At 44.7% G+C, this 21,339-nt stretch overlaps 1 protein-coding gene across 1 annotated transcript; it reads left to right on the forward strand.

The window, feature by feature from the left end:
- Positions 1-2,261: 2,261 nt before the first annotated feature.
- Positions 2,262-21,076, forward strand: LOC120916419 (protein RoBo-1-like). Its single transcript, XM_040327378.1, has 5 exons — positions 2,262-2,414; positions 3,699-3,815; positions 7,004-7,159; positions 16,954-17,106; positions 20,769-21,076. The coding sequence occupies exons 1-5, from the start codon at positions 2,366-2,368 to the stop codon at positions 20,903-20,905; spliced, it is 612 nt and encodes a 203-aa protein (XP_040183312.1). The 5' UTR covers positions 2,262-2,365; the 3' UTR covers positions 20,906-21,076.
- The last annotated feature ends 263 nt before the right edge of the window (positions 21,077-21,339 follow it).

A 21,339-nucleotide genomic window follows, 5' to 3' on the forward strand; every position in this document is an offset into this window, starting at 1 on the left:
GACATGGCTTGGATTTCATTTCATTTCACTCTTCACTGAGGACACACACAGCTGTGGAGATTGCCTGCTGTCTTACTTTTTATACTTGGGATGTTCACCATACTCAGGTACTTGTTATATCCCCTTCATTATATTTAGGCACACTTGCATCTCATACACATAGCTCATTCTTTGAATTTATTTATTATTTTTATCTTTTTGGTTTGTTTTACTTTTTGATATCCTGGATTCCTCCACACTAAGTTCACCCCTTTTCTTCTCTCTTCCTCCCTCTCTCTCATCTTATCACTTGCTATTACCCTTTTGTTACCCTATGTTTTTCCTCATTTGCAGGTCTCCACCATCCTGGACCCAGGCCCTTTACTGAGACATATACATCCTTATGCCAATATTCATTAATTTTACTTTACTATTTTAGATATCTGACAAACATTTATAGCCTATACTCTTGTATGGATTAACAAAGGTTTCTAGCGACACATCACTACACACACACTCACTGTTCACCTCTCTTTTCTATCCTGTCATCTGCTAGTATCCCCCTGATTTCTCATGTTTCTAACCATCTCGCTACCATTTTTGGCCTAGGCCTTGCAGTCAGACATAATTCTATACTAATATTGATTGATACTACTTTAGTACTTTAGATATCTGACAAAACATACTTATGTTCACAGCCTATACTTTTTATGGACTATGAGGTCTCTATGGATACATCACTATATCTATGCCATGCCTGCTCTCCGTTTGGCCCCTGGAGGGGTCCCCGTTTTGACTCCGCCCCCTCAGACTGACCCCCCCATCACAGACCCCTCATTACAGACTGACCCCCCCCCCCCATTACAGACCCCTCATTACAGACTGACCCCCCCATCACAGACCCCTCATTACAGACTGACCCCCATCACAGACCCCTCATTACAGACTGACCCCCATCACAGACCCCTCATTACAGACTGACCCCCCCATCACAGTCCTCTCTTGATATCAAAAAACCCTGTCCTTTACAGCACAGCACAGCACAGCACATCACTCCTCCCCTCCCCACAGAGCCCTACCTTTTTACACAGGACATGAAGCGTGGGCGCTCTGGACAATGGGCGGGACTTTTCACGATAAAAAAAGTGAGTGCTTTATTGCTGGGACCGCCCCGCTGCCTAGCAACCAATCACCCACGTTTTAACTTAAAGTCCCGCCCATTGTCCAGAGCGGTCGCGCTTCATGTATTGTGTGATTGTAGACAGGCAGAGTGGGGAGGGGGCAGTGCAGACATATTAGTGAAGGCACTGACCTGCCACGCCTGCCATGCTGTGTTTATAGCATCATTGGCAGTGGCAGGCAGGCGTGCCGGGTGAGCTGGCGACAGGGAGAGGACACTACTTGGCGAGGCTGCGGACGGTCCGGTTAGAATGGCCACTGGGGCCGGAACCTGCCTGCGTTCCGCCATTTAGTGACGCCTGCTTTAGTGTAATAAGTGTTCCTATGTGCAAATATGGCTTCAATCTTTTTATGTATACCGTATTTATCGGCCTATACCGCGCACTTTTTCCCCCTTAAAATAAGGGGAAAATCGTGGCTGCGCGATATACGCCGTTACCCGCTTCCCTGCTGAGTTTGAACTGCGCTGTCGACATATACTGAGCGCAGTACACTCGGGTACATTCGGCCAGGCTCGGCTTTGCTCGCGGTCACACTCTGTGACGCCTCCTAGCCTTTATGCGTAAGAAGCCGAGCGTGGCCGAGCGTGCCCGAGTGTACTGCGCTCGGTATATGTCGGCGGCGGCGTTCAAACACAGCGCGGGAAGCGGGGATTCGACTCAGAGACAGCGTGGGAGGACACCACCGAAGCCGCAGACGGACGCCGGACCGGACAAGGCCGCCGAGGAGGGGCATTCAAACTGTAAGTATTTTTTTTTTCTGAAATTTTCCTTCCAGGTTGGGGGTGCGCGCTATACGTGGGTGCGCGCAATACCCCGATAAATACGGTAATTGCTTGGGTGATCTTGTTTTTGCTTTCGCTGAGGCAAGAATATAGGGTTTTTCCATGCCTTGGCAATTTTGATTTTTGGCTGCCATGATCCCTTTTATTGGAATCTATTTAAAAATGATGTCATAAGATTTTGCACAGGTGTCTAAATATTTTGGATAATTGGTTGAGTAAACATTCCTATCCAATGTACTTCAAAGACTACTAAAAGAAAGAGGAACTGTTTGCACCTTGGCATAGCATGACGCTCAATAAAGTATAAAAATCGATCCTTTTACCCTAACTCATCACTCAAAGCTAGTCTCAGACAAGTGACTACAAGACCGGACTAGCAACTCAACTATCAGCCTTTAAACCTGAACCAGGGCTTCCATAACCATGAATACAATCTTCGTCTTTTTGATCTTGAGCAGTTTGGTAATTGCAGGTAAGAAATACTTAAAATTTTATTTTATTATTTATTTTGTGCCAACATACTAAGCAGAGTATCCTTTCACATTAGTGCTTGTCTTTTGTATGAAACCTTAAAGTGATTCTATAGTTTGGGGCTCGGGTAAGTAAAATAGGGGCTCGGGGGGAGGAGAGCGCAAGGTGTTTCTTCACCTTAACACAAGGCTTTACAACCCCTTTAGGAAGAGGTGCTTTCCCAGCTAAGCACACCCTCCTGTCTGCATACCTGACCTAAGGGCAGATGGATTCCAAGAAGAAAATGCTAAATGAATCATCTGCCCTTACTCTGGGTGGCAACTGCTAGAAATAATAGGGTGATGTTTTTCAAAGTGATTTCTCAACAAAATAAAGCACGGATGAATGGGCAAGTTTGCTTTGAATATTAAAAAAATTAAATAGCATTTTCAGTTTGCGGTGCTCAGACACAGTTAGATACTAAAGTCTCTGTTTTTCTTCCTTTAAAAATAACAACCTTGTTATACCTGCTCTGCGCAGTGGTTTTGTACAGAGCAGCCCCGATCCTCCTCTTCTCGAGTCCCTTGCCGGAACTTATATCCCCTCCCCCCTGCCGAGTGCCCCCATAGCAAGCAGCTTGCTATGGGGGCACCTAAGCCAAGCCGCTGCCCTGCCCCCTCTCTCTCTCTTCTCATTGGCTCACTGACTTTGTTTCACAACAGCGGGAGCCAATGGTGCCATGCTGCCATCTCAGCCAATGAGGAGGACGAGTCCCAGGCTGTCGAGTATCTTCGCTGGATATAGATGGGGCTCAGGTAAGTATGCGGGGGCTGTTACACACAGAAGGTTAGAATGCATAAAAAAAATCTGCCTTTACATCCACTTTAAAGTATGAATACATTTTTAGCCACTTTGATAAACTATATAACCGCTCTAATCCCCATAGATAGATTCATGCATGGGGTGTTTAGGGTGTGCCCAGGCACATCCAGCACACCCTGTGCACACGCCTATGACCCTAACTTTAATTGAGGGCATTACGGTGACCGTCAATGTAATTGGGGGTACTAAACTGACCACCAATGTAACTAGGGCTCTAAACTGACCAATAACATGACAGCATCACTTATCAGCAATGCAACTAGGAGAACTTGATTAAGCATCAATAAATTGGAGTCACTACATTGACCATTTGTTATACATGTACATAATGGCATTTCTGTTCCTGCAAATTATTTCATATGAATACATTTTGTACTTTGCCAGTTGAGTTGTTAATCACTGTGTCTTACCTTTTCCTATTCAGGTCAGATGACCACATGCAATCTGTGCTGGACTCTTGGCTCAACCCAATGCTGTGGCGAAAACCAGCTTCAATGTGATGGATCAGGTTGCATGACCTCGTCGGAGTACTGCAAAATCAGTAAGTGGGATTGTGTTTTTCAGCCGTGGCTCGAGAACCAATAGAAGCCATGGACACATCTTCCCTTGTTTAAAGGGTGAAATGTATTTAAAAGGAAAACTATGATGGCAACCAACCATACTAGCCAAGGAATGAACAACTAGAAATTAAATAGACTCCTCCATCCATGCTGTTTACCTAAATACCTTAGACTGTCTACCGTATTTATCGGCATATAACACGCACCCCAATTTTAAGAGGGGAGTTTAAGGAAAAAATGTTTCCACAGCCCTCTTTACAGTACACAGCCCACCTCCCCAGTACACAGCTCCCCATTAATTATACGTCCCCCCCATCCAGGACACACCCCCCCATCCGTTATACAGCCCCCCTCCCCAGTAACAGCTCCCGTTCATTATACATTCCCCCATCCAGCACACATGCCCCTATCCAATACACAGCCCCCCATCCAGTATACATCCCCCCATCCAGTACACAGCCCCCCATGCATTATACATCCCCATCCATTATAAAGCCCCCCCCCTCCCCAGTACAGAGCACCCCATGCATTATACATCCCCCCATCTATTATACAGCCCCCTCCCCAGTATACAGCCCCCATCCATTATAACTCCCCCATCCATTATACATCCCTCCCATCCAGTACACATCCCCCTATTCAATACACAGCCCCCCCATCCAGTATACATCCCCCATCCAGTACACAGCCCCCCATCCATTATACATCCCCATCCATTATACAGCCCCCCTCCCCAGTACACAGCCCCCCATCCATTATACATCCCCATCCATTATACAGCCCCCCTCCCCAGTACACAGCACCCCATGCATTATACATCCCCCCATCTATTATACAGCCCCCTACCTAGTATACAGCCCCCATTCAATATACATCCCCCATCCATTATACATCCCCCCCATCCAGTACACAGCCCCCCTGCACTCCCAGAAGACCCCCAGTCTCCTGGGACAGTGCTGCCAGCATTCTCTACAGTTAAGTAAAAAAAAATAATCACTGTCAGCCCCTTCCACATGCTCCTCATGTGTCACTCCCATTGCAAACTGAAGCTTCCATATACCTCAATAGCTCCGTTTTTTTTCACTGACCTGGTCACATGGCTGCTCTCCTCTGATGTTACACAGATGGTCATGTGACCGCTCTCCTCCTCCAATCAAAGCTACACAGTATTGCATCTAAGATCCGAAGCTGTACGCCTGTCGGATCTTACCCAGATGCCGTTGTATCTTGGTTTGAGAATTCAAACTAAAGATACGACGTGGGAAATTTGAAAGTACGCCGGCGTATCAGTAGATACGCCGGCGTACTTGCTCTGTGGATCTGCCCCAAAATATATATATACACACTGTAAATGTAGCACTAGTGATAATAAGAAGCACTCAGTATCACACTGGGTGGCTGAAAGAAACAAATATGAACTAAACAGTAAATATAAGTGAAAAAAAGTCCACAAAATTTGTGAAAAGAAAGAATAATAAACAAATAATAAATAAAAAACAAATGAATGTCCATCAATATAAAATGTGAATTAACGCTGAAAGGCATATGGCCATGTGGATCATCATGGGGGAAAACATTCCTTCCGACTATGTAGAATAGATGGAATACGCTTACCAGATCCAGTGAATCTACCTGTCAGAGACAGCAGATCATAAAGACATAGGAAATCCCAGGAAGGATCGACTCGACTTGTCTGATGACTCTGAGGCCCCGTACACACGACCGAGTTTCTCGGCAGAATTCAGCCAGAAACTCGATCGGAGCTGGATTCTGCCGAGAAACTCGGTTGTGTGTACACTTTTCATCGAGGAACCCGTCGAGGAACTCGTCGGGCCAAATAGAGAACATGTTCTCTATTTCCTCGTTGTTCAATGAGGAAAGTCGGCCCGCCGAGATCCTCGGCGGCTTCAACACAGAACTCGATGAGGAACTCGATGTGTTTGGCACGTCAAGTCCCTCGGACGTGTGTACGGGGCCTGAGTGGTTAGAACCATGAACTTGGCCTTGTTGGGACCCGAAAATCCCTGACTGGAAACTCTGAATGGATGAATGGCAGTCTAGATCGATGGAGTAGACCCAATACGAGGGCGACCGCCCTGCTTCCAGGCAGACCCAAAATCCAAAGAATTTCAATGTCCACACACAATGTACCTCTTTCTCTTGGGGTTTATTTTGGAGAACTTTAGTAGAAAAGAGGAGTAAGGGGTGGAATTGTAGGTAAGCTTAGGTGCAAAATAAGGAAACACTCCTGTTTCCAAAAAACAGTTCTCGTCGCCACTCTAGCCAGAGTCGGTATTGCTCACCCGGATAGGTCCCCCTCATTGGCAGCCGGGATGGAGCACGGAATAAAGTGCAGTCTCTGGCACAGACCTTCCTTTCTTGGTGAGATGTTTTGGTCCAGAATCCTCTGCCACAGGATTCAGCACCCGGATCTCTTTAGCTTTTCTCACTAGAACCTTTAAACTCTACAGGCGACAAGCCTCTCAGTGTAGCTTGGATGAAGCTTCCAGGCCCTCTCCTAAGGTACCAGCCTCTTGCATGGTCCCTACCAGGATAGGTCCTCCCCTGGTCTCCTTCATCAAGTGGCTTTCTCCCGTAGGACAGACAGCACAGGATCACCTCTGCAGTACAGACCCTAGTCAGACAACTGGACCCAACAGACGAAGCCGGACCCACCGGGCCAACGTGGTCCCGGAGCTAGGATTCACAACACGCACCCCCGGCCAGGCGGGCCCACGAGGCACGAATGGACAAAATTCCGCACCAATGGCGTCTGTCCATAAATACCCCTCCCCAGCATGCACAGCGGGGTAACCACTCCCACTAATTCGTTGCTGAGGGGAACACTCAATATACCATGACCTGGCTGCTGCCACCCTCAGTCTGGGGTGGTAATAACACCCCCCAGGTGATCAATGGTGGTTCACTCCCAGCACAGCCATGGCTGAAACAGAGGCTAAATTGCCTTTAATCATTCTGGTCTGAGCCAAATAACAGCTCAGACCCCCATTAAATTTGAGGCAGCGCCTGTTCATCAGGAGCAGGGCGCTACATAAAAAAACTGAAAAAAAATTGTATAAAGGCTGACAAGCTGATATATACAGTATACATTTTTTGTTTTCAAGTTTAAGTACATTTTAATGTTCATTTTCTTTTTTTCTCCCATCAGGCAGTGTGGAGTATAAAACAATAATGAAAGGCTGTTCATTTCCACCATTATGTGATAAATGCTTTTCTGTAACAACCAAAGATGACTTTCTAATCCGAGTGAGCAACGCATGTGGGGAAGGAGATGGCAGCAATGCACAAGTGAACTATAACACCAGTAAGTTAATGTGTCCTGTTCTATGAAAATAATAAAAATGTTACAATAGAAAAATTACTTTGACATACTTATCCAAACCAAATATGCCGATAAAGTCAGAGGAATGGTCAGAATTCCGTATTGGAAATTTTTGAAAGGCGTGCCAGACCTAACAACTATTGTCAAGTGGTTAGTTCAATGCTGGTTCTAATATACTGTAGATCGGTGAAGTCCATCCAGATTTTATCCTGTGTTGATCCCTGATGAAGGGGGTGTATGGCCCCAAAACATGTTGGGCCGGATTCAGATACATTGGAGTATCTGTCCGGCCCGCGTAACGTATCTCCGATACGTTACGCCGCTCTAACTTTGGGCGCGAGTTCTTTATTCACAAAGAACTTGCGCCCTTAGTTAGAGCGGCGTAGCGTATGTGTTGCGGCGTAAGGCCGCGTAATTCAAATGGGGATGTAGGGGGCGTGTTTTATTTAAATTTCCTTTGACCTCGCGTTTTTTACGTTTTACTAGAACGGCACATGCGCCCTCCGTAAAATCTCCCAGCGTGCATTGCTCTAAATGATGTCGCAAGGACGTCATTGCTTTCGTCGTGAACGTAAATTACGTTCATCCGTATTCTCGAACGACTTACGCAAACGACGTAAAAATGTCAAAACTCGGCGCGGGAATGACGGCCATACTTAACATTAGCTACCCCTCATATAGCAGGGGTAACTATACGCCGGAAAAAGCCGAACGCAAACGACGTAAAAAAAATGCGCCGGGCGGTCGTTCGTTTCTGAATCGGCGTAACTCCTCATTTGCATGTTCGTCGCGTAATAATACGGAAGCGCCACCTAGCGGCCAGCCTGGAATTGCAACCTAAGATCCGACGGTGTAAGACACTTACACCTGTCGGATCTTAGGGATATCTATGCGTAACCTGATTCTATGAATCAGGTGCATAGATACGACCATCGGAACTCAGAGATACGACGGCGTATCAGGAGATACGCCGCCGTATCTCTTTCTGAATCGGGCCCGTTGGGTGTTTTTATATATCTTCTTTTTACCAAGCACAACAATTTTTTTGGACTCTTTATCTAGTTTTAGTCTGGTGCTTTTTTCTGTAATTTTATGGTTCGCGCTAGTTTTGGATTCCTATCAGGGAAGCCTTGTTGTGCGGGAACTACCTCGCCAGAGCTGTAGAAGTTGTTTGAAGTCTTCCTTCATCTGACTACACATGCAAGTCTACGGCCCCTTTCACACCTGTTTGCCAGACTCTGCTTGCTCAGCGGAGGATCGATCCACTGATCCCCGTTGAGCAGACGGATGACAGATTTGTCTCTGCTTCCTGAGCAGAGCAGAGACAGGCCCAGTCCTTCTATGGGAAGATCAGATGAAAACGGACCGCCTGGCCCTTTTCATCCGATCATATCCAATCCGATCCGCCAGACGGATGGAAAATAGGACCACCTTCCATTTGGATTTTGCGGACAGGATCAGATTGGATAACGGTGAATGTCAGCGAACATGTCACCGCTGACATCCGCCGCTCCATAGGGTTGAATGGAGGGTCCAATCAGATCCACCTGAAAAACTGACAGGCGGACCTGATCAGACAACCTGTTTGAAAGGGACCTGACAGTTTCCCAGGGTCTCTTTGAATATGTTGTTTTCTTATCCTGTGTTGAACCCTTAAGAAGGGGGCACGTTGCCTCGAAATGACTTGGGTGTTACATTACTTTTTTTTCCAAAGCATTACAATTATTTTGGTCCTACTTATACCTAATTGCAGCACACATGTAAGATATTGTGGCAAACGTTGGAGCGAAAGCAATAATTCGAGGGCCATAGTACACGGTTAATTCTAAACCAGCCTTTTTTTTTTTTTTTCTAGTGTATTTTGTGCGTGTACTCGAGAGAGGAGCCGGACTGCAGGAGTTGGAAGTAGGCAGGCCTCCCCCAGAGGCAATCTGCCACCTTTCTCCAAGCCCCGGGTGGCAATGGTGGGTGTGTGAGGGGGTCCTCCCACACAGCCCGCCCTACCTGCTCCGCTTTGAAGCCCAACGGGGCAGAGGGACTCCCTATAAGGGAGTGAGAGGATCTAGTCCGCTCAACCAGCCCCGTTAGTCCTTTGCCTCTCTTTTTAGAGACCGCGTGGTCAAAGTGCGTGCATGTTAACCCAATTTCGAGTGCGTGTAAGTGTGGTGGTTTTTGTGGGAGGGGGGTGGGCGTACTAGGCGCAGGCTTACCTCGCATAGCACACCCACCGGGAGCCGGGCTGAGACCACCAAACTCAATTCACATGTAGCTGAGACCGGGATCCGAACCCCTAGCTGCAGAGGTGAATGGCTTGTCAGCGCAGTGCCAATCACGTTGAGCCACCGCAGCTCTAAACCAGCCTTTTTTAACATTGGCACCCTGGTGTGCCTTGAGGTTTCTTCAGGGGTGCCTTGGCAAAATGCAAAACGCCAAGGCACCCCTAAAAAAAAAATTGTATACAAGCTGACATGTGGATGACATGTGGATGAAGCCTGTCTTTGAGTTACACAAAGCCTCAGGTTTTCATTATGCACCATTACAACCTTCTAGCTGCCCGTGTCCTAATGACCAATGGCATCAGCTGTTGATATGGAAGATATCAGTCTTCTGCACAGCATCCTTGTATTCCCCTTTTCTGTTCCTCTCCATCAGCGTTGGGGTGGCATTAGTTGAGTGAATGAGAAAAACCAAGGGAGAAGAGAAACATTGGAATACTAGTCAGTACCAGTTTGCGAAAGTGTATTTAGTTTGGATGAATAAATCACCTCTAACATTGGGTGTCCTACTTTGTGTTGCTGCATTATGTAAATCTATTAGAATGCTTTTTACATTTTAGAATGGGGTGCCTCAAGACTGTCCATCATTTTTAAAGGGTGCCTTGACTGAATAAAGGTTGATAAACACTGTTCTAGACTGATAACCTATAAAGAATTTTAAAGCCTTGTCTTTCAAATTTTGGGTACCAGACTTTTTTTTTGCAATGTGCACAATTGCCCAGCCAGGACAGAGGCTTTTGGAAGCCTGCAATGTGGCCTCTTTCCCACTGACTATGGGCCCTAGCATTTAAGGGGACACTACTCTTTGGGAGGTGTATGCCCGGGGCACCCTTGGAGTGTTCTTGTTTCCGATTCAAGTTCATGTCTCCACAAAATACAGACTTTGGGAATCGAGGCCCGGGATCCATGTTTAGGGCCTAGATGCCCCATTACCAACAATTAGACATGTGCATTTCCGTTCGTAACGAATGGATTTTCGTACTAATTTGTTAGTATTCGTACATTCGGATCAATTCGAACCATGGGCGTAGGAACTGGGGGGGATGGGGGGGACGAATCCCCCCCAGGAAATAATGCGGGGGGGACAGGTATGATAAAATCCCCCCCAGGTTAGGAGGACTTGGAGCCAGGGCCGGGTCACTGCTTAGCAGCACAGCACCCCGGCGCTGCGGCCGGGTGGGTGCCGTTGCGCCGAAGTATCAGACACTCGCACTGGTCCCCTCCCTCCTCCCCTTGTTGTCTCAGGTGGTACTGGTAGCGTGGCGCCGTTGCGTAAAGCGTGCGTGTGTAATGCATGCAGCTTCAAACTCTAACGGCGCCAACCGCCAGGAGCAGAGGGGAATGACTGACCGTGTTAAGCTGAACACAGCACAGAAGCCGGGATGGGACTGACACACTGCCGTACTGAAGAAAAGTTAAGGTGAGGTTGCCTGTCGCCTGTCTCCTCCCCCTTATCTAGCAGGCTGTCAGTTTTCACACCTCTCAGTGTCTTCACACCTGTAATTCCCTCCTCCCCCCTGGCCTGTACTCCACTGAGGAGGGGGAGGGGCACCATAACAGATGTACAGATGTAAGCCTGGCACTGTGAAAAACGTAAAAAAAAAAAAAAATTGTATATGTTATATAGCAGAACGTACAATTTTTTTTTTTTAATTGGTCTTTTGTTAGAAAAAAATAAAACAAAAAAAATAATAAAACGCAGAGGTGATCAAATACCACCGCGCAGTTGTCAGCTTAAGTTACGCAGTGCACAAAATGCCCTGTCATGAAGGGGGGGGGGTAATTTAGATTTACCCCCCCCCCCCCTTAATGACAGGCCATTTTTTGCGATGTGCACTCCCGTAAGTTAAGCTGACAACTGCGCGGTCATGCAACACTGTACACAAATAAAATTTGTATTTTTTTGTTTTTTTTAAAGACCAAATTTGAAAAAAAATAAATAAAACATTTTACTTTCTGCTATATAACATATCCAATTTCTTTTTTTTTTTTTTTTTTTTTACGGTTTTTCATAAATTTAAGCCAATGTTTTTGGTACAAAATATCCCAATAAGCATCTACAAACTATGGGATATATTTATGGAATTTAAATTTTTTTTTCTAGAAATGGCGGAGATCAGCGACTTATAGCGGGGCTGCGATATTGCGACATTGTGGGAACCAGTGACTCTAATACAGTGATCAGTGCTAAAAATATGCACTGTCACTGTACTAATGACACTGGCTGGCAAGGGGTTAATCATCTAGGGCAGGGGTCTCCAAACTTTCTAAACGAAGGACCAGTTTACTGTCCTTCAGACTTTAGGGGGGCCGGACTGTGTGGCCACTGGAAATAGAAAAATGTTCCGGTATCAGCAGGAGTAAACAATGCCCCATTTTTTGGTGTCAGTGAGAGGAGTAATGACCCATCATTGGTGTAGTTGGGAGGAATTTTGCCTCTTTGTTGGTGTCATTGGGAGGAATTGTGCCCCTTTGTTGGTGTCATTGGGAGGAATTGTGCCTCATTGTTGGTGTCATTGGGAGGAATTGTGCCCCTTTGTTGGTGTCATTGGGAGGAATTGTGCCCCTTTGTTGGTGTCATTGGGAGGAATTGTGCCTCATTGTTGGTGTCATTGGGAGGAATTGTGCCCCTTTGTTGGTGTCATTGGGAGGAATTGTGCCTCATTGTTGGTGTCATTGGGAGGAATTGTGCCCCATTGTTGGTGTCATTGGGAGGAATTGTGCCCCATTGTTGGTGTCATTGGAGGAATTGTGCCCCATTTTTTATGTCAGAAGATGAATTATTGCCCCAAGGGCCAGATAAAAGCAAGTAAGGGGGCACATCTGGCCCCCGGGCCGCAGTTTGGAGACCCCTGATGTAGGGCAATTAAAGGCTTAACTGTGTTGCCTAACCAGTTATAAACAACTCCCAGTTTACTGAATTGGGCCCCATTCACACCTCCGCGACAAAACGCCGGACGCTCGTGCCGCTGGAAGGGAGAATTCCCATTGCTGTCTATGAGATGGTTCACATCTCATAGACGCTGTACGCCTGCCGCCTGAAAAAAAGTCCCGGACCCTTTTTTTCAGGCGGCATTGGCGTTCGGCCATAGAAAGCAATGGGAAGGCTTTGTTGAAAAAAAAAAAGTTACACACTCGCTGCAAAATACGCTGCGTACGTGGCGTATCTTGTCGCGGAGGTGTGAATGCAGCCTAAGAATATACCTGGCGAGTAAAAATGCTGTCCCCCCCAGATTTGTAAGGGTTCCTACACCCATGATTCGAACATCCGAAAATTACGGGATTACGAATAAGCAAAATAACGAACAAGCAAAAATACGAACGTACGATTGGACAAACTTACTAAAATACGAAACACCGAAACAGCAAAAGAACGAAAATGACATCTATAACGAATGATTTGCATTCTGTATTTTAAATCCTTTGTCTGTTCGTAATTTCGTATATTCGTATTTTCATTCGTATGTTCGTATTTTCATTTGTGTGTTTTGTAAATCCGTTTCTTTGTCTGTTCGTAAATTTGTGTACTCAAATCGTTTTTTTTCGAATGGGCACTGGGCAGTGTAGTTAGTGAGTGATGTATCTTACTTAAAGCGGAGTTCCACCTAAAAATGGAACTTCTGCTTAACCCACTCCTCGCCCCCTTACATGCCACATTTGGCATGTCATTTTTTTGGGGGGGGAGTAGGGGCTTCAGGAGAAGGGGACTTCCTGTCCCACTTCCTCCTTCCGCCGAGGGGCTGGAAAGGCGATTAGCTTAATCGCCTTTTCACAGCCCCTCCCTGTAGGCGAGCGCCTGTCGCGCATGCGCACTGCCGCTCGCGCATGCGCAGTGGGTGCCCACACTAAGAATGAAGACGGGGGCGAGGAGCGGAGCCCCAGCCGGCGCGTCGCTGGAGCCATGGATCAGGTAAGTGTCTGTTTATTAAAAGCCAGCAGCTACACTTTTTGTAGCTGCTGACTTTTAATTAACTTAAAAAAAGGTGGAAAACCCCTTTAATATCTTAGCTAATCAGCTTATGTTTTTTGTGCTGAGTCACATTGGAAAGTGGAAAGCCTCGTACACACAATCGCACTTCAAACAAACTTTTCAGTGGATTTTTGTCCGAAGGGAGTTGGCCGGACTTTTGTTGCCGAAAAGTTTGTCCGTTTGCAGAGCGAACTTTTGTCCGATGAAAGCCGAAAAAGTTTGTCCGATGGAGCGTACACACACTCAGATTTTTTTGAAAACTTGCTAATTATCTTTACGAATCTACGTAACGTAACGAGACGAAACGAAACAAATATGCACATGTCTACCAACAATGACTGTTCAAAGTAAATTTATTCTGCAGTATCCTGATATAATCTGTTTAAGGCAGGGCTCGACAAAACCCAGGCGCCAGGTCGCATCCTGGCGCCTGGATTACACTGCAGCAGTTGCGCGTACTAGCGTCGGGCTGGCCGATTAATTGAGGCCGCAACACGTTCCATCTTCAAACCGGCGCCCTCTGGTGGACAGTGCTGTGATGAGCGCGGCTTGCTCTTACAGTGCGGCTTTTAGCTGGCTCCTAGACTCTAAGCAAATTTGTCAAGCCCTGGTTTAAGGTATTATGTGTCAAGTTTATTTCTCCCATTGTTAACTAAGTCACCTATTGTTTCTGTCTGTCTGCTCGTATTTTTTGCACTCCACCTAGGCTGATTTAAGTGACTAGTTAATTAGCTCAAGTTAATTATATCACTGTCAGCTATTAGTTGCTAGAGGTGGGCTAGCATATAGTATATGTTGGTTGTTCCATGTTAATCATATTCCTGTATTCAGTTTCCTTTGCATACAATGATGTGATCAGGCTCATCCTGACCTGGTGTACTATATATTCTGTATGAGTTTTCAATAAACAGTTCCAGTGCTCATACACGCTATTGTCAACTAATCTTAAATGCTCAGCTATAATTCCAGACTGGAAGAAGCTATATCTTGACAGAAGAACACAAACTGGGGGCTGGATAGTTCCATTACAGTATATATTTACTTAAAGCAACCCAAATTTTAGATATTAACAAACAAATGCTTAGAATATTGTGTTTGTCTGTACTAAAATTTAGAATGCTTGTCAGTTTGTATTGTTGTCTGTGCCCCCTATTAGTGAGGTCACGCTTTCTATTAGTAACTTACCATTATCATTGGAAGTAAGGCTAAAGAAAATCCCACATTTTGGGTTGTTCCCTGAAAAGTAATACAGTAAAACCTCGGATTGCGAGTAACGTGGTTTACAAGTGTTTCACAATATGAGCTATTTAAAACAAAAAAAATCCTGACTCAATTTGAGCTTTGTCTTGCAAGATGAGCAGGATTTAAGCCGCTCGGGTGTGCAGTACCGCATGTGGCCAGTGGTGCGGGGGCGCCGGTGACGATCGGAGACATCCGTTCCCGAGAGTCTCCGGCTCCCCCAAACCTCTGGCCACATGCAGTACTGCATACACCGGCAATCACCGTGGAACAAATGATCCGAGTTATCATTGATTCCTATAGGGAAACTCGCTTTGATATACGAATGCTTTGGATTACAAGCATGCTTCTGGAACGAATTATGCTCGTAATCCAAGGTATTACTGTAGAGGGGAAATCTTCCAATAAGAACACTAGTTCTGGTGACCTGGGGGGGGGGGGGGCTTTCCTTAATTTCGTAGGGATTTCCTCTCACTTCCTGTTTGGCTATGGGACAGGAAGAGATGGAAAATCTCTGCAATGGAACACAGGTGGAATAACAAAAAAAAATAAAAAATCGGGCATGGGTTACCGATACCACTTTTTTAAGACCGAATACAAGTACCGATACTTTTTTTTTTAAGTACTCGCCGATACCGATTACCGATACTTTTTTTTTTTTATCTCATGTGACAGTGTCTGTATTTTTATTTTTTTTATTTTTTACAATGCTTAATTTTTTTTAAATAAATGGGGGGGGGGGGGAAGTGTCAGTGTGTTTTTTATTTTATTTTTTATTATTTTTGATAATACATTTTTTTATTATGTATTGCAGTTCTTTTTTTTTTATTTTTTTTTATCAGCCCTGTTGGGGGGCTTTGGTGAGCTATCAGGGGTCTTAACAGACCCCTGACATCTCCCCTTTGAGACAGGAAAAGGGACTAGGGACACAGATTTGCAGGGGGAGGGAGAAACGACTGTCAGTTTTTGTAATCTATACTCGGTGATCGGTGCTTGTAACCCCCCCCCCACCGTACTGATCACCCTGACTGTCCAGGTATCAGGCGGAGCATTTGCCCAAGTACAAGTACTCGTGCAAATGCTCAGTATCGGTACCGATACCGATACTAGTTTTGGTATCGGGGCAACCCTAGTTATAACTCTCCCTTGCTCTATCCAAAATGGAGGAAAAAAAGCGTTTCGACCTTAATGGTCTTCTTCAGAGGTATTTTGGTTGTGACTAGAAGAAAATTATAAAAGATTATATTAAACACATTGCATATTTTAATCCAAACATCTGCCTCACCCTAAGCTCCATTTATATAGAGACACTTTTCATTTAGAAAAGGGGTGGGGGTGAAGGAAAGAAAACATTGCAGTATATAGGTGATGTAAGAAAGATTAATTAAAATCGATCATTACCGGTAGAAAAGTACGAAAAAAGTCTTGATGAAACTTTGCTGTCCAGTTGAGGAGGTCCAGCTGTTTTCCCAAAGATCGCTTCAACCCTGGGACTCCCACGTGAGCGTCCAAATATGCCATGCGGTCCCGTGTGACCAAACAGGGGGTCACCAGATGAGGGGCGACACCCAAACGTTGCGGGCGGGAGAGATCACATGGAGGGGGAATAAGCCTGCAATGGGATAATTAGCATTTAGAAATCAGAGCAATGTATATGTATGTACTGCATACATGCGTAAAAAGTGCCTGTAGATAAAATTGTAGAGGGTGCCTTATATTGTCGGTCCTGAAAAAGATTTTAGAGGTGGTGGAGAGTAGGGAATTTAGATAAGGAAAATCCTGATGTGACAAGGTATATAGGTCAAAACATTCAAAAGAGGGGATGGTGTATGGGGATAGGGGGGTGACAAGAGTGTGGATGATGTGGAAAGGGATAGGGAAACAGTGAGGGAATAGGTGCGGGGAAAATGATGCATTGCATTTACCGGGGTGAGCAGCATATTCTCTCTACTTTATTTGTTATATCCCTTCTATATATAAAATATTCCTTGCATGAATGTCAGAAACATTAGCGCAAGCTGAATGAAATGTCCTCATATGTTTTCTAATAGATAAATTCTTGTATCATCAGCTCCATCTAGTGGTCAATATGCGGTATAGTTTTCTGAAATAATTCAATACAAATTTATACCACATTCTGGCCACTAGTTGGATCTGATGATATAGGGATTAGACTATTAAAAAACATAAAGTAAAATTTTGTTCTGCTTGCAAATGTTTTTTTTTTTTTTTTTTTAAATAGGCCCGTTACTTATGAATAGTTTATTATTTTTCATTTTGTTCCCCTTTAGACATTTGTGACAGTCAGTTACAACCAAACAATTATCAGTGTCCAAGCTGCTTCACAAATAGCACCACCGAAGGCTGTGAGAGCACAGGATTTGTGGACTGCCTTGGATTAGAAGGGCAATGTCTGGATTATGGTGGAAGTGTTATTCTGTCTGGTAAGTACCTATTCCTACTATCAATGTTTGCTAAAAGTCATATTAAACCCTCAGTTTTATGCATCCTTAGCAGCTGATTCAATCACTTACTAAATATGTAGCTTCTTTACCTTTTAATCCTGATATACACTATATTGTCAAAAGTATTGCGACGCCTGCCTTTACAAACTCGCTCATCCATGTTTTATGGACCTTGATGTTTTATGGACCTTGCTTTGTGCACTGGTGCGCAGTCATGTTGGAACAGGAAGGGAATGAGGGGCAGGGGCGAGTCCTTATGGGTTGTGGTGGTCCATAAGTCCTGGATGATACCTACAGAGGGGTTGAACCTAGGGACACCCTCCCTTCCCAAAAATCAGCTTGCGCTGTAACAAATCACAGCACAGTGATTGGACACAAGAGGCGGGGTTTATGATTTCTCCAATCACAAGCAGGGGGCGGGGATTGTGCTCCTCCAGGCATTCCCGGCCAGGACAGTAAAGCGATGATGTGGAGTGAAAAAGAACTACAGCGTTACTAACAAATAATCTCAAAGAAACCACACAAAAAATAACTAAATAATACAGCAGCAATCAAAAAACGGTGAACTAAACCAAATGATGAATGAATAAATACTGATGCGCTCGTATTAACTCATGTGCAATGTGAATAGTACATATACAATCAAGCAAAAAACCTAGTGAGAAAACTCTTAATATATATGTGAGTGGATCATGAAAAAAGTCCTGATGATTGAATCAGTCAGTCTGCAGCGCTCCTTCCCTAATTGCCAAGCTCTCACTTCAATGTGATCAGGTTCCAACAACCTCCCGCAGCGATCAGATGTTTCCAGTTTCATTCAGTCACATGCAAAAGAGGAGGAAAGGAAACGTAGCGCAATATTGTACCATATAGATGTATACCCATGACTAAGTCACGTGACGAGTGACGATACACGTGGGGGAGGAGCCTACAGTGACGGACCATCGGATGTCTATCCCGAGTGAGGAGTCCACTTACACTGAGCGGCAACATACCTTGTCTATATTATAAGCGAGGATACGTGGATGCACTAAGTGCAACCTTTATCCACATCTATATGGTACAATATTACGCTATGTTTCCTTTCCTCCTCTTTTGATTAAAACCGCCCCGCAATGTCCCGGCGGTATGGCGATTTGACGGCGGTACGGCTGCGCTGCCCATTGATTTCAATGGACAAAGAAGTTGCTGGCAGGACTTTTTCTGATGCCTTGCCAGCGCACCGGTCCAGTGTGAAAGCCCTTGGGCTTTCACACTGGAGTGAATGGAGCAGCTGTTTTTTGGCACTTTGCAAGCGCTATTTTTAACGCTATAGTGCCTGCAAAACGCCCTCAGTGTGAAAGGGGTCTAAAGGTTCCCCCCCATTCTAAATCAAAATTACTTTTTCTTTTGGTAAATGAGAGATCTGGGGTCTTTTTGACCCCAGATCTCTCAATAAAGAGGACCTGTCATGCTTATTTATATTACAAGGGATGTTTACATTCTTGTAATAGTAATAGTAATAACAGTGATAAAAAATAAAAACTTTAAGGGACAGTGTAAAGATAAAAAATAAAGCTAAATAAATAAGAAAAAAATGTAAAGCACACCATCGCTCTGAGTTTGCACGCAGAAGCAAACACATGCGTAAGTCGCGCCCGCATATGTAAACAGTGTTTAAACCACACATGTGAGGTATCGCTAGGATTGATAGAGCGAGAGCAACAATTCTAGCACTAGACCTCCAAACAGGTAACCTTTAAAAAAAAAAAAATGTTGCCGTACACATGATCGGTACACATGATCGGTTTTCCCGTCGGGAATTCCTCTCAAGCCTCCCTTATATACACATGTCACACAAAAGTTCGGTGAACTTTTGACTGCCAAGAACGCAGTGACGTAAAAGACTACGACGAGCCAAGAAAATTAAGTTCAATGCTTCTGAGCATGCGTCGAATTGTTTCCGAGCATGCGTAGGAATTTCGCGCGTTGGGATTTGTACACACGATCAGAAATTCCAATCAGTTTTTTTTTCCTGCTCTCTATCTTTTTCCAGCAGATTTTCCATTGGAAAAAGTCTGATGAAGCATACACACGGTCAGGATTCCCGATCAAAAGCTCTTATCAGACTTTTCCCAACAGGAAAACCGACTGTGTGTACGGGGCATTACTTGTAAACAACAAATGTAAAAAAGGCTCGGTCAGCAAGAGATTAAAATTGCTGCTCGCTATCAACCTTTTTTTTTGTTTTTCCTTTTTTTTGCTACATGTTTCCCAGGGCATTGCCCAACCCCCCATAATATTTGTTCTATGTTATTTGTCCAATTTTATTTGTTTCAAAAGAGTTGAATTTCTAAATTATACAGAGCTTTGTAATTCCTCCAAAAATCTTCTGCACCTTATTTTTCTAGTTTTCTTGCTGAATTAAAATCACAGTCATACAGTAAGCCCAATAGTTGACAAAAGAGACAAAAAAAAATAAGGAATATATTATCACAAATTGTAAAATAATAAAAATTGTAATAATACTTTTTTTTGGCAAATTACTGTATATACTCGAGTATAAGGAGACCCGAAAATAAGCCGAGGCACCTAATTTCACCACAAAAAAATGTGAAAACGTATTGACTCGAGTATAAGCCTAGGGTGTCCATCTGCATGCCTCACTGTGCCTCACTTTGCCTCACTGTGTCCATTAGGGGTGCTGAATATAATCGTTGTATCGATGCACCGCGATTCGGGGCCTCCCGATGCGGTATCGATGCATGTGACCCCAATGATCGATGTCGGGTGACGTCATCCTGACTTGCCCCGCCCCTCCTGGGAGAGCGCTCTGAGTGTGTCTAAAAAAATACTAGTTTTGCAATACATGCCGCTATAATACATTAAGTGGCCACCTAGGCGGCCCAAGCGGAAGTGAGAGCTGGTCAGTAATCTTGATGCATCGTAGAATCGAATCGAATCGTTGACCAGATAATCGTAATCAAATCGAATCGTGAGACCCCTAGTGTCCATGCCTCACTGTGCCCATGCCTCACTGTGTCCATGCCTCACTGTGTCCATGCCTCACTGTGCTCATGCCTCACTGACTGTGCCCATGCCTCACTGTGTCCATGACTAGACTTACGCTTAACATTGGAGTATATAGAAGGGGTGCCCGGCTTTAAAAAATCGTTGTTCCCCGGCCGTAGGTTCCCCAGACAGCACACGGGCTACATATGTGCAAAGTTTTGGGTCCAGGGGACCTATGACCAGCCGGTACCGGGTCCCCAAAGTTACCAGAGAAAGGAGTGTTTAACATGGGAGTCTATGGAAGGGGTGCCCAGCTTTGAAAAATCGGTGCTCCCCGGCCGTCGGTCCCCCGGTCAACAAACTTTGCACACTTGTAGAGGAGTGGGGCTATATGTGTGTGAAGTTTGGCCAGTACCGGGTCCCCAAAGTCCAGGAGATCAGTCGCAAAAAGGTGACTGGAGTAGAAGCCGAGGGGGGCATTTTCAGCACCAAAAAATGTGCTGAAAAACTCGGCTTATACTCGAGTATATAAGGTATAAACAAAAATGTTGCTGTTTGAGAAGTGTTATGCTGAGATAAGTCGTTTTATTCATACTTTAGGTATTATGGAATATAAAACGGTATTTCAATATCTGAAATTTGACTTGCAGATGGAATACCAAGGAACGTGTCAATTAAAGGATGCGTTACCAGCGGTGGTTGTGACATTGGGTTTTCAGGAATACCCGGAGGCAAGCAAATTAATCTTGTCCGGATTATTTGTACACCTGCAATACCAAAAGCATAGAATGTGGTATATCACTACACAAGAAATGCACATCAGACCCTGTATCATTAAGGAATAAGAAATCAAAATAAGAATGAAATGTAGAAAAAATATGCTTTGCATAAGAACGCTGTCAATTAAATCCATCACTGAAAAGGAAATAGTCTATGTGCTTAATAAATCTTAACAGAATCTTGGACTCTGTGTAATTTTTTTGTTTATGCTCAGTATTGTACACTATATTACCAACAGTATTGTGACACCTGCCTTTACATGCACATGAACTTTAATGCCATTCCAGTCTTATAGCTAGATTCATGTACATGGCCTCAACTTTGCGGCAGGGTAGCTTAAGGCATTTAAGCTACGCCGCCGTAAGTTAGCGAGGCAAGTACATGATTCACAATGTACTTGTCTGCTAAGTTACGGCGGCGTAGCCTAAAGCGGGCGGGAGT

The sequence above is a fragment of the Rana temporaria genome, chromosome 10, assembly GCF_905171775.1.
Source record: "Rana temporaria chromosome 10, aRanTem1.1, whole genome shotgun sequence".
Lineage (NCBI taxonomy): Eukaryota > Metazoa > Chordata > Amphibia > Anura > Ranidae > Rana > Rana temporaria.